The 17462-nt window shown below is 27.6% G+C and overlaps 3 protein-coding genes across 3 annotated transcripts; all 3 read left to right on the top strand.

The window, feature by feature from the left end:
- The first annotated feature begins 3439 nt into the window (after positions 1-3439).
- On the top strand, positions 3440-4533 carry LOC124920367 (2-hydroxy-palmitic acid dioxygenase mpo1-like). The gene is made up of 4 exons (XM_047460842.1): positions 3440-3800; positions 4014-4076; positions 4200-4271; positions 4353-4533. Exons 1-4 carry the CDS (start codon positions 3462-3464, stop codon positions 4458-4460), a joined length of 582 nt encoding a protein of 193 aa, XP_047316798.1. The 5' UTR covers positions 3440-3461; the 3' UTR covers positions 4461-4533.
- Positions 4534-5564: 1031 nt separating this feature from the next.
- On the top strand, positions 5565-7463 carry LOC124920366 (2-hydroxy-palmitic acid dioxygenase mpo1-like). Its single transcript, XM_047460840.1, has 4 exons — positions 5565-5981; positions 6868-6930; positions 7007-7078; positions 7158-7463. The coding sequence occupies exons 1-4, from the start codon at positions 5643-5645 to the stop codon at positions 7263-7265; spliced, it is 582 nt and encodes a 193-aa protein (XP_047316796.1). The 5' UTR covers positions 5565-5642; the 3' UTR covers positions 7266-7463.
- Positions 7464-13532: 6069 nt separating this feature from the next.
- On the top strand, positions 13533-14576 carry LOC124912682 (NAC domain-containing protein 79-like). Its single transcript, XM_047453333.1, has 3 exons — positions 13533-13728; positions 13834-14117; positions 14196-14576. The coding sequence occupies exons 1-3, from the start codon at positions 13533-13535 to the stop codon at positions 14574-14576; spliced, it is 861 nt and encodes a 286-aa protein (XP_047309289.1).
- Positions 14577-17462: the final 2886 nt, after the last annotated feature.

The raw sequence follows: 17462 nt of genomic DNA on the forward strand, positions 1-17462 counted from the left end.
ATGACTTAGTCTTGTTTGTTTGGCCAAAATAGTAGTATTGTTTCAAATAATATTACTTTTTAACTTTGACTTTTGTATATTATTGATAAAATAATGGAATTCAAGGTAAAAATAAAATAATATACCTCTTTATTGTCTTTATTAAATTAAGTTAATGTATAACTCAAAATAACTTATTTGTTTTGCAATCTTAAACCAAGAAGTTTGTTAGAGAATAACCTTAAAGAATCTATAAACAAACAAGGCCGGCTACTTGTCACACATTGATTAACCAAAGTTTTTTTATTCATTTTTTAAAATTTAATTAGGTCATACTGGCCAATTTTTTTACAACTTAGTCTAACCTATAAAGAATAATAGTAAAATTGGATAACATTCTATTAAGGTAGTTCAAGTGGTAGATGCGATTCCTAATAAATAAAATATCATTTGTTCGATTTTCACTTAAAATGTCTTAGGTTAAAGTGATTGTGTTATAGTTATGAACGGATCTATGTAGGGGTTCAGCCCACTCAAAAAATAAAATATAATTTTTTTTACAATAAAAATGTGACATTACTAGGGCTGGCAAAAAAACCGAAAAATCGATAACCCAACCGAATCGATAATTTACCGGTTTATTGGTTAATCAATTCTAACGGTTCCGATTAACCGATTTTTTACCGGTTAAATGTTTCGATTTTCTGTTGAACTATTTTTCTAGTGGTTTAACCGATAAACCGGTAATAATTTAATCACATATATTTATATTAATTATTTTGTAAATATTAGATATATTATAAATAATATTTAATAATAAATATATAGATGTGTTTTTTTAATTTTAAATTATAATTTGTATAGAATTGTTTTAAAATAAATTTAATTTATATAATTATTAGTTTAAAAATAAATACTTTTTAAATATATTATATTGTTAGAATAATATAATATACTATAAAATATTTCTAAATATATCTATCAAATATTATTATAAAATATTTTTAAATATATCTATAAAATATTATTATAATATATTATATTATAAGAATAATATAATATATTATAATATAGATAAAAAAAATGGAGAATAATATGACACAAATAAGGATTTTGAAAAATAAAATTATTTAATAAATTTAATACTTAATTTAAAAAAATTCAATTATCTGTAAACTGTTAAACCGGTTAATCGATTGGTACTGACCGAAACCAATAGTTTCAAAATCGGTAAAATCGATACCAATACTGATCGGTTAACCGGTTTATAAAATAAGAGGTAAACCGGATTTAACCGGAACCGTTTAACCCGTTAACCGACCGGTTGAACACCCCTATACATTACCCACTATTTTTTAAAAAAAATTTAATATAATTTATTGTTTTGTTTATATAATTATTAAAAAAATGGTAAAATTTAACTTTATTTATTTGTTTTATCCACAAAAAAATTAGATATTTATTTAAGTTCATCTTAAAATAATTTTCAAGCTCACCTGACTACTAAATCTTGGGTCCGTTCCTGGTTATAGTTGTTTGTTCGTACTAACCTTTTATATTTAAAAAAAAAATATTGACATCTTAATATATTATAATTCCTATTTAAGCTTTTAAAATTGAAATACCGGGTGAATAGTACTAGTTTTAAATAATTTAATGAAAAATAAAATAAAAAAACATATACAGCTCATTTACCCTTGTTGTGAATATCAAGTTGAATACAGTTTTTGACTAACGGAGGTTCCTTGCACAATTTCAAACAAGGATTATTGAGTATTGATTATGAAAGTATTATTTATTTATTTTAATTTTAGGACTGAATTTGAGTTTTAAAAAAAAATATTAAAATACTGATTTAAATAAGATAATATTTTAATTTTTTTAATTATATATATATATATATATATATTAATAAATTTAATAACGTTTTTTTTATTCTAATTCTATTTTATTCGTTCCAACTTTTGGTGTTTTCAAAATTTTCAGACCGGATCTCTCATTAGTTTGTATTTCTATCAATTGTTTTAATATCTAACCCAACAAAGAAGTATAAATTCAAGAAGACATTAAAGTGGACAAAAACAAGATTTCAAACTTAATTTAAGAAATCATTGACATTTCAAGACCAATTTAAAGCTCATGGTATTAGTCATTTTCAGCGTGTAGATTACTTAATACTAACTAACTTGTCTAAATGTTTTGAGGCGTGTGAAAGTTTGACACTGGCATAATATTTAACGACATTAAATAATAGCTTAATAACAATTAAAAATGATAATTATAATTCGCTCGGGGTTTTCGATCTGAATTGTCTCGTTTAAGATGTTTTTTTCTTGGTTTGACCGGAGATGAGGCGAAATGATATATGTGTCTCATGTTCCCGACTATGTCCCGATTCCGTTCCGAGAACATCACTAATATCTTTATTTATTATTCATATTTTATAATTTTAAGTTTATCTTTTATAATAATATGAATTTTATTGTGGATTTTTTTAGAATATTGTATAATAGGTGTCCCACGGGGATTCCTTAAAATCGAATGGGACGAAAATTGTTGTAAAGAAAAATCTTTGAATTAGAACATAACGGAGATGATAAACGCATTATCCGCCTCATTCTCATCCCTAATAACAATATTATTTCATTCATCAAAAAAAATAATATCCATATATTAGTTATCAAGGACTTGGTTATTGCTTATTAAAAACCACATATTTACATTTTTTAGTATCAAATAACAACTAAATATAATGGTTTAGTGTTTAAGGAGGTGAAACAAAATTTGGTTAAAAATATAAGAAAGAAATATAAATATTTATATATATATATATATCACAAATTTGTATTTTATGTTTTATTACATAAATATAATAAGTTTATATTATTTTTAACAAAACTAACATAACTTAATTAGTTAGATGTTATGTTAACATATTTTTATTTTTCTAATTTTAGACGCATTGTGAAAGGGGTTATGTTAACATAGTATGTTATGTTTACATAGAGATCTAAAGATTAAACTTTATTAGTGTTATTAATTTTAATTTTTATTTTAATTTTAGTCTTGTAAAAGGGGTCTAAATTACCGCCTAGCCGGTCATACCTAGAGCCGGTCCTGAACATATATTCTAAAAACATGCAAAGCATAGACTAAGTGCAATAGGGACCGTAACTTAACAATATTGTTATTGATTTATCAATACCGTGGTTAATACTCTTACTAATTATCATTTCAAAAGAATCCTTCAAATTAGCTTCCCTAGCTAGGTAGATTTACTAGTAAGATTAGACCAATAGTTTTGCATTCAATCATAGGTATAGTTACAAAAAAGAATTATTATCATATTTACTCCATGTAGAAGCTAAAGTATTCAATTATCATAAGCAAAATAATTGACCCTATTGTGAACCACTAATTGTCCCTTTTATAGGGACAATTTTCCCCTCAATTCCAAGCAACTCCTCTTTGTTTATGAGCTGATGGGTAAGATAGGATTGTTTGATCTGGAGAAACATTTCTCCTTTTATGGAGCATATCATAGTAATCCAATTAATATTTTGATCCATATTATATTTGTGTGGCCAATCTTTTTCACTGCCCAAGTTATCTTATACTTCACGCCCGCTCTTATCGAGTGCCATTTCCCCTGCCGAATGGGGTTGATTCCAAATATTGGTTTCGTCGTAGCGTTGATCTATTCTATGTTTTATATCTGTTTGGACAAGAAAGTTGGAACTTTGGCTGCTTTTCTCTGTTTTGTTTGTTGGGTTTTCGGAGGTTTGATCGCAAAGAATCTTGGTTTCTCTATGGCTTGGAAGGTATATATATAAATCTAAAATTGTGTTAATCTTTGTTGTTTTTAAAATTTTATTGTACTGTCTTTTTTTTTTTTTTATCATTTTCAAATTATCTAACATGGTACTTAGGTGCATGTCTTAGGTTGAAATTTGTGTCATTATTAACTTTAATCTTTAACTAGGATAAAAATCATTGAAAATGTAATTATTTTAATATTGACAATTACATTTCAGGTTGTTTTGGTGGTTCAAATGCTTTGTTGGACCGGACAATTCATAGGACATGGTGTTTTTGAGGTGATGGTTCCTAGCTTACTTCCTAGAAACCATGCACAAACATGTTTTTTTTAATATATGGAATATAAGTCATATGATTGTTAAATTCTTAACTGCGACTAAACGCTTTCTATGATTAATTAGAAACGGGCGCCAACGCTCCTTGACAATGTTCTCCAACCTATGCTAATGGCTCCTTTTTTTGTGGTGCTAGAGGTAATTAATCGACGCTTATCTACTAAACAAAACCGAATAATCGCTTAAGACAACCTAATCGTGATTTATTATCTGGCGCAGGTTCTTTGGTTGGGATTTGGGTACGAGCCGTTTCTTGGGTTCCATGCCAAAGTGAAAAACAACATTGATGCTGAGATTAAAAGCTTCAAGGAGAAAAAGACTATGTAAAAGTGATCTATGATCTTACTCAACATATGTTTTTGATGTAAAGAATTGTGGAAACAATAACTTCCAAATCAATGGATTATGTGCATTGGAAAACAAGTCTATTTAGAAATTAATAAAAAATCATTTATTTTAATTTTTTTTTTAAATTAAGGAAAACTAGCATGACACCCACAGTCATGATCCTTCGCTTCAACACAAAGCGTTGTTTTTAGATGAAATCGAATTCTTGACATTTTGGTCTTTTAAGTAGACTTTTATCACTGGTCTACCATGGTGAGTCATTTATTTTAATTAATTATAAACCGATAATAAAATCTTGGTTTATCGATCAATTAGATAAACGTGATTGAATTGAGGTACACAACTAATTAACCAAGTCCATACTCCATAGTGTGGAACCATACTTTTTTAATTTTAGAAAGCTAATCCAATCTTCAATAGTATGTCCCAATAACTTTGATCTCTTATATAATATATTTGCACTAGAATTACCTTAATGCCTCACACAATCACTTTTTTTTAATATAAAAATTTATTAGAGTCAATGATAGAGCATATGAATTTATGTTCTCAAGGTTATGAGTTTTTGAGTCTTCACACTCAAATTATTTATAAAAATAAATAAATAATAATAATAATTCTTTCACAAAAATATAAAAAAAAAAAAAATCTTTAACATTGTCTAAAAATTTATAAAAAAAATTACCTTTTTCATATATATTTTCTTTAAAAATAAATTTTATCTAAATTTAATCCATCTTTCTATATCAAAAAATACTAAACTTCTAAATTATTAATTTTAAAAAATAATTATAACTAAGGGATCAATTATGTAAGAAACCAAAGACAAGCTACCACATATGTTTTGCAAGACATTAAATTATTAATTAAAATATTTTTATTTTATTATTTTTAATATTTCAAAACATTAATTACATAAGAAAAGAAGTCATTATCCAATGAGAAGTATTATTTTAGGCAAAGTATTAAATTATCATAAATAAATAATTGAATCGGCTCTGGTTTTGTTAAGTCTGTTGTCCTGCCTTCCTGGCCTCCTTCTCTCCTTTCTAAAGCTATATATCTTGGGCTTCAATTCTTCCCAAATTGCAATTCCATCATTTTCGTTATCGTTCTTAGATCTTTCTTCTTACGGGTCCCTGAAATCTCACTAAAAAGCTGATGGGTAAGATAGGATTGTTCGATCTGGAGAAACATTTCTCCTTTTATGGAGCATATCATAGTAATCCGATTAATATTTTGATCCATACTATCTTCGTATGGCCATTATTGTTCACTGCTCTTGTTATCTTGTACTTTACGCCTGCCCTTATTGAGTGTCCTTTCCAATGTAAAATTGGGTTGATTCCCAATATTGGGTTCGTCTTTACTTTGATCTATGCTGGGTTTTATATCTGTTTGGATAGGAAAGCCGGGACTTTGGCTGCTTTCCTCTGTTTAGTTTGTTGGGTTTTCGGTAGTTTGCTGGCGAAGAATCTTGGTTTCTCTCTGGCTTGGAAGGTATGTATATAAAGACCTGATTTTTCTTAATCTCTGCTGTTGTTATTGATATTTTTATGGGTTTGGGGTTTGGGGAATGATTATGTCAGATTCCTATTGATTCAAATACTATGATATGAAAGTATTAGCTTTAGCTTAAATGAAGAAGAAAACATGGTTAATTCATGTTCTGCACTTATATGTGTGTTTGTTGAATGAGGAGACAGAGTAAGCCCTAACTAGATTGCTGATTTGACTTATTGGGTCAAGATCATTTCACATGAGATTTGGTCTTTCTTATGTGTTTTCTAATATTTATAATCTGGCGATTAAAAGATGTCTCATTTGCTTATTTTGGGGGATTTGTTATGGAACCCTCTTAACCTTATTTTTGGATATGCCATATTTCATTGATGGGTTTTGATAGTTTTGGACTGATTGTAGTAAGGGAATTTGTCTTGATAAGATTTGGCACACAATTTTGGTGGATCTTATGAAAAGAAAGGAACCTGAAGTTATTTTTACTACAAGGAATGATTTTTTCCAAGTTTTAAGATCAATTTCCTTAGTGTTGTCAGCAATATTCTAGGTGTGGGATATTATGGACATGATTTAGAGCCTTAGACAATGGGTTTTTTTTTTTTGGTTGAGTTTCATTTGCTTTGCGGGGTGTACTGTTGCTCTCTAGATGTCTTTTTAATGAAATTGATGTGGATAATGTACATGGCACTTTGGTACTTAGGTTGAAATTTGTGTCATTGTTAAACTTTGTCTATTGATAGGATAATTGGTGCAGTTTACCATGAAATAGTTGTAATTTTGATCATTCTTGGTATTTAAACGATTGAAACATAGGTTTACATGAAAATATTGATTCGGATTCTTAATTTCGACAATTACATGTCAGGTTGTTTTGGCGGCTCAGATAATCTGCTGGACTGGACAGTTCATAGGACATGGTGTTTTTGAGGTAACAGTTTTTTTTTTCTGAATCATGTCATATGGGTATTATCTTACTAACAATCCTATACACTTTCTATGATTAGAGACGGGCACCAGCGCTCCTTGACAACCTCCTCCAAGCTTTTGTAATGGCTCCTTTCTTCGTGGTGCTAGAGGTATATTATCTTAATCAGATCTCGTCCATTAAATAGAACCGGAAAATATTCTAAGACTGTAATTTATTATTTGTGGCAGGTTCTTCAGATGGGATTCGGGTATGAGCCATATCCCGGGTTCCATGCCAGAGTGAAAGACAACATTGACGCCGAGATCAAAATCTATAAAGAGAAGAAGAAGATGTAAAGGTAAAGGTGTTCCTTAAGATTGAACAAAACTCACACTGAAACTTATTTGTTCTTATGATGTAAAGATTGGTTAAAAACATATGTGGAAAACTCTCAACTTCCTAATACAGTGTGTGTGTAATCTAATTAAGATAATTTATATCGAGTCTGTTTGGAATATCAATAAATTTGATTATGTAGTTTAATCATTCCTTAAGTTTGGAATTTCAATAAACAATTTTTTGTACCATGATCAACAAACCTGACAAAAGTCTTCTCATTCGTATATATTTTCAAACGAGTCCCTGGAAGCCCACCAAGATTTTTCCTACGAAAAACCCCAGTAAACAGCTAATGGGTAAGAATCTTGGTTTCTCTCTCGCTTGGAAGGTTTTTTTAGATCTGATTTTTCTTAATCTGTGTTGTTGTTATTGACATTTTTATGGGTTTTGTGGGCAGATAGATTGTTGTGACATGAATGCTAGAATTCCCATTGATTCAGATACTATGATATGAAAAATGTTAGTTTGAGCTTTAATGTAAATTGTTGTGAATTCATGTTCTGCAAACGTTTGTTGAATTAAGAGACATATTAAACCCTGATTAGAATTGCTGATTTGGTATTGAGATGTCTGAAACTTAAAAGAATGACTTATAAATGCATTGGGTCAAAAACATTTCATAGGAAACAATAAATGTCAAGTTTTGAGGTTTGTTTTGGAGCTAGAGCCTTATTTGGGTTATGGTATATTCCATTGATGGGTTTTTGAGAGTTTTGGACGATTCTCGTTCAGAATTCTTATTATCTTTTGATGGATCTTATGAAACGAAAGCAACATTAAATTATTTTTAAGATCAATTTACTTAGTGATTAAGAGCACGAGACAATGATTCAATTTGTAACCTAGTAAGGTAACAAGTTTTGGAAAGAAATTTGTCTACAATATCAAATGATTCATATTCGAATTTTACTTAAAACGTTCTAAATTACTCGAAGTCATTTAAAACCTATGGTGTGAAAGACTCTTGGTAGATGAGATATATATAAGAAAGACTGGTTGATAGACCAAGACAATTGTATTGTCTATTAAGAAAAGGATTGCATTTGAAGGCTTGCCATGAAAATAGAATTGGAAACAACTTTTGTGACCTTTGCCTAATTTTCAAGTCCTTTGCCTAGGTTTGCGGGGTTTTCAACCAATAAAATACTGACATATGTTACCGTTGCTTTAGGACTGAAAGGGACAAAAAAACCTGATTGCCAGCTCGGAACTAATTCTATGGTTTAAGGGTCAACCCTTGAGTTAATTAACTAACCTTGGTTTGGTTAAAGAATTGGTGAAAAATCTTCAATACAAATTCTATTTTACATGTTTGTCTTAATACAAATTTAAGGGTAAAAAAACATGATGTAAAGGATGATGGTGGAGATAAGATAAACTAAGATTGTCAATCATGTACCAAACTAAGGGAGGAAGATAAGATTGCATAGTGCCATAAATTATATGAGGAGAAAAGAAAGAGAATAATAGTGGAGATAAAGCCACCATTACTATGGGGTAATGTTTGAGACAATGTTGGAGATGGACTTGATGTGGATAAGTAAGCATTCGTAACTTGATTGTCATCGTGGATGTGACGATTGTCGAAAGATGAGGGGAGAATCCCGTTACTTTATATATATTTCTGTGCATGAGTAACTCGTGATTTTTGCTAAGCAATTATCTAATTGAAGCTTTAATACTTCATTTTATTTTTGTTTGTTTTTTTCAATAACTAATTCGAATTGACTGTGAATAAATTAAAAGTATTTCTATTTAAAAAGATTTGGCTAACTTTGATCATTAAAAAAAAAAAATAATAATAAAAAAATTTATAAAATAGTAAGAGTGGAGACATGTGGTTGCCGTACCATTGAGTTTGGTAAGGGTGAGAAGTAGTGCAATTAGTGAAAAAGTTTGAAATTTGGGTATATTTTATTTTAATTTTAAAAAAAGGAACTTTTAACCAAAAAATTTTAATTTGGAAAATGATAGTTAAATAATTATGGATTTTGTGAATTTGTGGATGGTGTTATCCGTTTTATCGTAGGAAAAGAATGTTGTTTCTTACATTTATGAAAAGTCAAATCTGTTGTTCTAGATTTGGTGCTCCACCTACACTACCTTTATAAAAATTTATCATTTTATGAAAAGAGTTAAAATTAATAAAAATAAAATAAAAAGTCAATATATTGTGAAGGTGGTGTATGGTGAAACACCAAATTTAGAACAACAAATTTGAGCTCGATAATATGTGTTTCCAAACATGAAGACATTGATTCCAAATTTTTTACATTCTTCAAATAGTTGTTAAGGTAGTGTTAGTGACAATTTTGTTCCAGTTTGGATCGGCTGATCTTTGGTATTATTCCTTTCAATATGTTCATTTAAAAAAATGGTTTTGAATTAAATTTTGAATTTATATTAACTAACATGTATCCCGTGCATTTGCACGAGTAATAATATAAAACACCGTGAAAAAATATTACGGTAAAAATTTTATGGCGGGTCAACCCACAATCCGACCCAAGTATCCATTTACTCTCACATATATTCAAATTAACCACAGCTCTCGACCCGGGCACTTTAAAAATTAAGCATCATTATATATATAGATAGATTAATTAGTTAAAAAGTTGAACTTATATTGTTAAAATGTCACGCGTTTATCAAATTTTGGGTTGACTTTAAAATATAAATTGTTATTAGCCTAGTTGGTTAAAAGGTTGTACTTGTTTTGTTAGATTGAAAGTTCGAACCATATTTATAGCATTTTTAATTTTATTTTTAACCGTTTTAAGTTTATGGGCGGGTCAACCCACAATCCGACCCAAGTATCCATTTACTCTCACATATATCCAAATTAACCACAGCTCTCGACCCGACAAATCGGACACTTTAAAAATTAAGCATCATTATATATATATAGAGAGAGATTAGTTAGTTAAAAAGTTGAACTTATATTGTTAAAATGTCACGCGTTTATCAAATTTTGGGTTGAATTTAAAATATAAATTGTTATTAGCTTAGTTGGTTAAACGGTTGTACTTGTTTTGTTAGGTTGAAAGTTCGAACCATATCTATAGTATTTTTAATTTTATTTTTAACCGTTTTAAGTTTATGGGCGGGTCAACCCACAATCCGACCCAAGTATCCATTTACTCTCACATATATCCAAATTAACCACAGCTCTCGACCCGACAAATCGGACACTTTAAAAATTAAGCATCATTATATATATATATAGATTAGTTAGTTAAAAAGTTGAACTTATATTGTTAAAATGTCACGCGTTTATCAAATTTTGGGTTGAATTTAAAATATAAATTGTTATTAGTCTAGTTGGTTAAAAGATTGTACTTGTTTTGTTAGGTTGAAAGTTCGAACCATATCTATAGCATTTTTAATTTTATTTTTAACCGTTTTAAGTTTATGGACGGGTCAACCCACAATCCGACCCAAGTATCCATTTACTCTCACATATATCCAAATTAACCACAGCTCTCGACCCAGCAATCCGGACACTTTAAAAATTAAGCATCATTATATATATAGATTAGTTAGTTAAAAAGTTGAACTTATATTGTTAAAATGTCACGCGTTTATCAAATTTTGGGTTGAATTTAAAATATAAATTGTTATTAGCCTAGTTGGTTAAAAGGTTGTACTTATTTTGTTAAGTTGCAAGTTCGAACCATACCTATAGCATTTTTAATTTTATTTTTAACCGTTTTAAGTTTATGGGCGGGTCAACACACAATCCGACCCAAGTATCCATTTACTCTCACATATATCCAAATTAACCACAGTTCTCGACCCGGCAATCCGGACACTTTAAAAATTAAGCATTATTATATATATATAGATATGAGAAAATATTAATAAATTTATAAAAATATATAATTAAATTATGTTTGAAAATATTATCTTATCTAAATTAATATTTGAATAATATTCTTACATAAAAAAAAAAATATAAAACAAATTTATTAATTTATCTTGTGCATAGAAAAGTTTAATATGCAGCCAAACAAAAAGTAATATGGGTAGAATATAATATAATATATCGGTAAGATATTATCACAATATAATAAATTTTGATAATATCAATATTTTATTAAATTTTTTTTTATCAATTTAGTTATGTAAAATATAATCACAATACGATAAATTGTGATAACATCACTATTATATTATATTATTTTCCTTAAAAATTTAATCTAATGTCTATATATTAGACATAACATATGTAACTCTATGACATATTATTTAACAATTTTATTTCTTATAATAAGTTATCTATGACAAAGAAATTAATATTATAATATAATATAATATTGATATTATAGCAATTTATTATATTGTGTTAATATGTTAAAGATATATTATATTATATTATATTTTATAATATTTGAATTACTATTTTCTTATTCTTAATATTTTATTTTGTTGCGATTTTTTTATATAAAAAATGGACAACTTAAACTCTATAACTTATTGTAGCTTATGTACCAAACATGGTTCTTGTGACACTAATTTAATTTAGTTTAGTTTGAACACAAGACTTTTTTCTTTTTATAAAACCCTAAACACAAGCTTGAATTTCAAAGAGAAATTTAAACTTAGTAGGTTCATTCACATTTAAATTTGATTATTATAATTTTAAGCAAATACACTATCATCTAAAGTTGCATAAACACATCTACGTGTTTTGTTTGGTTTTGAAAGTAAGTTTCAATTAATTTGGTAATTTTGACGAAATTTAAAATATCATACCCTTTAAAAAAAAAAATTGCCATGAAAATTGCATTTAATGATATTTTATTTTTATTTTGAAGGATAAAATATTTTCATTAGCCAAAGATACAATAATGATGGTTGAACATTCAAACAATTTAAAAAAAATAATTATTACAAGTTATGACTTTAGTTATCATAATACAACATATCAATGTTACAAATGTAAAAAAAAAAGTGATTATTCAATTTTGTAATTCTATAGTACTTATTTTATTTTGAGCTCAATTCTTAGTTATTAATAACCTTCTCAATTTTATTAGTATTAATAAATATTTTTTATTTTATTTTTTTAATATGTATTTTATGGGTTTTTGTACATTTTATTTGAATTGTTCTTCATTTCATTATAGTTCTTTAGATAATTAAGCATTATAGAAACAATGCTCATTATTTTTTTAATCAAGATATGTTTTAAATAAGATTCAAAATTAAAACCATAGTTTAATAAACCATTCGACTAAACCTCTTAATCTCATCACTAAGTTATCTATGTGAGCTAATCGACAAAACTCTCATATTCACTAAATTTGTCTTCCGGATAAACTTGTACTATTTTTACTTTTTTCATTCTCGCTCATATTTTTTATTTTTATTTATATGTAACGGTTGCTTTATTAGATTCTCCGGATTATAATAATATTTCTACAAATAAACCGTTCACATTTTCTTAAACTGATATTTTACAACACGTGTTTATCGATCCGTATAAATGTGAATATTTTAAGAAAACAAAACAATAGTTTATTTACGTTAAAGTTGTTATTTTAGTTTAAAACAAACCATCCAAAAAAACTAAATTAATATAAATGATTTAATCAAAGAAGATTATGGGATTAGAATGGTGATTGAAATTGAATGTTATTAATTAATTGAATATAAAACAACCTATTAGAATTGCTAAAAATGAAGTGTACGTATGTACTCGTTTAAGAATTAACATACGATTTTACTCCAAAAAGAAAATAAAATGGTACCTAAAAACATTTAATCTATAAACCAAACAAACTTATTAATTTAATTTCTGAATTTAGTCACTGAAAACTTTGCAACATTTAGCAAAAAAAGAGGCCCATAAAGCAACCATCTTTATAGTTTCACTTATGTATCACGTCTCTAGCTATCTCCTAAGTTCTTGTTTGATTTTTTTTATCGAAAATATATTAATACCCTTTTAAGTATTTTTACCAAATAAGAAAAACCCACGTTCTCAAAATTATTATTTTTAAATAAACCTATACCAAACATGTCCTTATAGGATTAGTATTTATGAGAAGAAGGTGTTTGTTCTGTTCTTCCAATGTTCTTTCTTGAACATAACTAAATTCTTCAATTCTCCAATTTCAGAAACAACCCATATATCTTCTTCTGTAATGTGTATATTTGAATTGAATTGAATTATGTTTCTTTTTCCTAGATCTACAATAAAAGAAGAAGAAATTCAAAGAATGGATACTAGAGGGAAATCTTCTTCTAATGGAAAGGATGGAGATGGGATAGTTTTATTACCAGGGTTTCGATTTCATCCTATGGATGAAGAACTTATTACTCATTACTTGTCTCCGAAAGTAATTGACAGAGATTTCACTGCTATAGCCATTGGTGATGTTGATCTTAACCAAGTTGAACCATGGGATTTGCCTAGTAAGAATGTTTCTTTGTTTTGTTTTGTTTTGGTTTGGTTTGGTTTGGTTTGGTTTGGTTTGGTTTGGTTTTGGCTTACTTTTGGTGTGTGTTTTGGGGATGAAGGGAAAGCGAAAATGGGTGAAAAGGAATGGTATTTCTTCTGTTTGAGGGATAAGAAATACCCAACTGGTTTGAGAACAAACAGAGCAACTGCTGCTGGTTATTGGAAGGCGACAGGAAAAGACAAGGAGATTTTAGGGGGACAACATCAATCCATCATAGGAATGAAGAAAACTCTTGTGTTCTACAAAGGAAGAGCACCCAAAGGTGAGAAAACCAATTGGGTCATGCATGAATACAGATTGGAAGGAGAACATTCTCTTCAGAATCTTCCTAAATATGTTAAGGTAAATTTGTAATAATACCCATAAATGAATTTCATAACTTGATTCATTTCTGAATTCTGACAAACATTTTCTTGGTAGAATGATTGGGTGATTAGTAGAGTTTTTCAGAAAAATTCATCTGGGAAGAAAATACCATATTCTCATCCAACACATGTGCCCTGCTTCTCCAAACTTATGGAAGTTCAAGGAATCTGTTCGTCTTCAAATTCTATGATGAACCCACCACCGATGAATTCGATGTATACATCGACATCGAATCCTGTTCAGAATTGGTCGAATCTGCAATACCCGAGTCTGGTTATGAACATTGAGATGAACAATGTGAATGGTATCAGTGCAAACTATGTTGAAAAGAATGAGGTGGAAAATGGAGGAGTTAGAAATGATGATGATCGTGATGATGTTAAGATGAATTTGAGTGGACAATTGGATCTTGATCGAATGTGGTTTCGTTACTGAGATGCTCAATTATATATATATATATATTATATTGCAATGTTGGAACATATTACTATTATTATCTACTAATATTATGTATTTGTACTTGAATCTATTATTGTTATTATTAAGTATTACAAACAAGATGAACATTGAATATTGTTAATATACTTTGTTATATATATATATTATATAATTTGTTTTTGAATTTTAAAAGTTGGTATGTATAAGTTAATATTATTATTTTTAAATGATTTGAATATATTCATACTAGGTGGGTCATAGTTTTCTTTTCTATGCCTTATTTCAAAACTTTGTTATATTTTTGTAAATTATTAGTTTAAAAATGGGGGACAATGCATTAGTTTATTATCGCTAAAGGTTAATAAAGACAGTAGTTTTATCTATTACTCATTGTTATTTTTCCGTTAATAATTGTTTATCGTTCACTATCATTTCTTTCTTTTTCTTTTTTTTTTGTTAAATAATAGGGACGGAAATAATGAAGAACAACCTGTAATTCCTTTTCTTACTCAATTTAGATGCTATTTACTTTTATATAAATTTGGCAGTAGGTTGATTTTTTTATTTTCGTTAGAACACGGTTCTGTTTTTCTCATTCGGAGTGCGATTAATTCTCACGGGTTAAGCACATATTCCGCAAATCTAATTAACCAATTTAACATATAAGCGGAACTTGTCGTCTGACAGGTTCGAACCCAGGACCTCAGAAAGGCCGGTGAGCTAGGGTATTCATTTCTTTTATCGTAAACTAGAGGGGATGTAGTAGGTTTAGTATATTTGTATTTAATATATGTATATATATAATAAACTGCATTCTAATGTACTTTATTACAAAATAATTTTAAGTTGTTTGAATAATGAACAACTTTCAGATATCAAATGTTCAAGAGATGATATCAAGATTATTAATTGAATATTTAAATCATTGCTTAATCTTTTAATATAAATTTTAACAAAAGTATGATGAACTTTATTAACATAACTTTATTATTTCAACAAAAATAAGTTGATATTTAGATCTCTATACTTTGGGTTGTTTTGGGATATTATTTGGTCAATGATTTGTTTTGAAATAGATTATAATAGATACTCTAATTAATAGGATGTTAGAGTTCTTTTTTAATTTTCTTCTTAACCATTTAATGCAAACTATGATAAGAATGTATTAATCATAGAGATACAATCAATTTTGAAGATGTTAATAAAATGAAATTTACAAAATTATAATGCAGAAAAGGTATGTTTTGAATCAATAATAATTCTGGGTGGTGGGTTATTTTTGTAATATTATACATAAGATGGAAGCTTGATGATAACATGAATATCATTTGTTGGTTGAATTGTTCAATAATTAACATTGTGATTAGGCTTCTTAAACTTATTTTATATTATTAAGTATGAAACCAATTATTCTTGTTTGATGGTTACAAAAAAAATTAGGGTATATATTTTTGACATTACTCACTAATTTTTTAAATATTTTAATTTAATACATTATTTTTATTTAATTTTAAAAAATAGCAGTTTATCTTTATTCATTTAAGTTTTCGTTGTTTTTGTAAGTTCACCTCAAGTTTTTTTCAAAGCACGCCCCTAACTTGGATTTCTGGATCCGTTTTAGAGTTATTCTAACTTTCTATAGCGACAACTTAATAGTTCAATTAAAAAAAGTTAAATTTATAGCGAAAACTTAATAGTTCAATTAACAAAAGTTAAATTTATAAGTATAGATATGTTGAAAAAGAATTGAAGGATGGTTTCAAAATTAAAATATAAATGAAAAAAAGGAAGTTGGTGGCAAAAGATTGATAAAATTCACCAACTAATGTATAAAGTGAGTCAAACTAATTTATTCAATCAGTTTTTTTCTTACTTAATTTGACCCTTAAAAAAAATAATTTGTTAGAAGCTGAATTATTCACATTAATCAATTAACATATTAATATATATTTTTTGGGTATGAAAATACTTTATTATATCCTTTGTTAGACAGTTAGTTTGACTTTAATACCTTGTATTTAGCCAAATTAACTTACAGTTTATCATTTTAAACTTCTTTTAGAATATCTTTATATTTTTATTTTTATTTTGAAAATCAAAATTATATATTAAATAATCTTTATATATTATGATGTTTAATTATAGTCAACCATTTCATTTACATCCACACATTTTAATTTCTTTTTATAGGTTGTCTCCCACCAATTCTTAAAACCTTAATATCAAACTTCAATTGATTTTATAATTGAGTATCATTTTCAATACAAACTTTTAACTTCATTACAAGAAAATATATAGCATGGTCAACAATCAACATGACTTTTAATTATTATTTTTAACTTAAATTTATTATCCTAATTTAAATTAAAATATTTTCAATAAAAATATATATTTTAGTGTTTTAACTTATGTACCATAAAGACCTTAGACATAAGTCTAGTTTTTCACAATTGACTTGACTCAAGTCTAATTTCAATTCCAGACATTTATTTATTAATTTTTTAGAACGTTAAGTTTCGTACATAAAAACACACTTAATCATTTAACCAGGTGCATAATTTATCGTCTGACGGGCTCGAACCCAGACCTCAAATAGACGGAGGATATTCACCTCTAATTTTTTCACGATTGGCTCAGCAACTAGGAATAGAACTCTCTAAATAAACCAGAATTATCTTTATCGCTCCAAGTCAAACAATGCGAAAATCACAATGATCCAAGTTCAAAAAAAAGAAAATGTAAGTATCATTAAAATGTTACCAAATAATTAGTTAATCAAGTATCCATATTATAACCAAATTGAAAACAATAACCAAAACTACCAATTTGTTTTTTTATTATATAGGATGATAGCATGACTCCATATCAACTTAAGTAGCTTGA

This window comes from Impatiens glandulifera, chromosome 1, assembly GCF_907164915.1.
Source record: "Impatiens glandulifera chromosome 1, dImpGla2.1, whole genome shotgun sequence".
Taxonomy (NCBI): Eukaryota; Viridiplantae; Streptophyta; class Magnoliopsida; order Ericales; family Balsaminaceae; genus Impatiens; species Impatiens glandulifera.

What these genes read in the sequence shown, in the direction of transcription:
- LOC124920366 (XM_047460840.1), top strand. Translation starts at nt 5,643, where the DNA reads ATGGGTAAGATAGGATTGTTCGATCTGGAGAAACATTTCTCCTTTTAT. An exon ending in GTTTCTCTCTGGCTTGGAAG is followed by an intron (nt 5,982 to 6,867) that starts GTATGTATATAA and finishes ATTACATGTCAG; the next exon opens with GTTGTTTTGGCGGCTCAGAT. An exon ending in TAGGACATGGTGTTTTTGAG is followed by an intron (nt 6,931 to 7,006) that starts GTAACAGTTTTT and finishes TTCTATGATTAG; the next exon opens with AGACGGGCACCAGCGCTCCT.
- LOC124912682 (XM_047453333.1), top strand. Translation starts at nt 13,533, where the DNA reads ATGGATACTAGAGGGAAATCTTCTTCTAATGGAAAGGATGGAGATGGG. An exon ending in TGAACCATGGGATTTGCCTA is followed by an intron (nt 13,729 to 13,833) that starts GTAAGAATGTTT and finishes TTGGGGATGAAG; the next exon opens with GGAAAGCGAAAATGGGTGAA. An exon ending in ATCTTCCTAAATATGTTAAG is followed by an intron (nt 14,118 to 14,195) that starts GTAAATTTGTAA and finishes TTTTCTTGGTAG; the next exon opens with AATGATTGGGTGATTAGTAG.
- LOC124920367 (XM_047460842.1), top strand. Translation starts at nt 3,462, where the DNA reads ATGGGTAAGATAGGATTGTTTGATCTGGAGAAACATTTCTCCTTTTAT. An exon ending in GTTTCTCTATGGCTTGGAAG is followed by an intron (nt 3,801 to 4,013) that starts GTATATATATAA and finishes ATTACATTTCAG; the next exon opens with GTTGTTTTGGTGGTTCAAAT. An exon ending in TAGGACATGGTGTTTTTGAG is followed by an intron (nt 4,077 to 4,199) that starts GTGATGGTTCCT and finishes ATGATTAATTAG; the next exon opens with AAACGGGCGCCAACGCTCCT.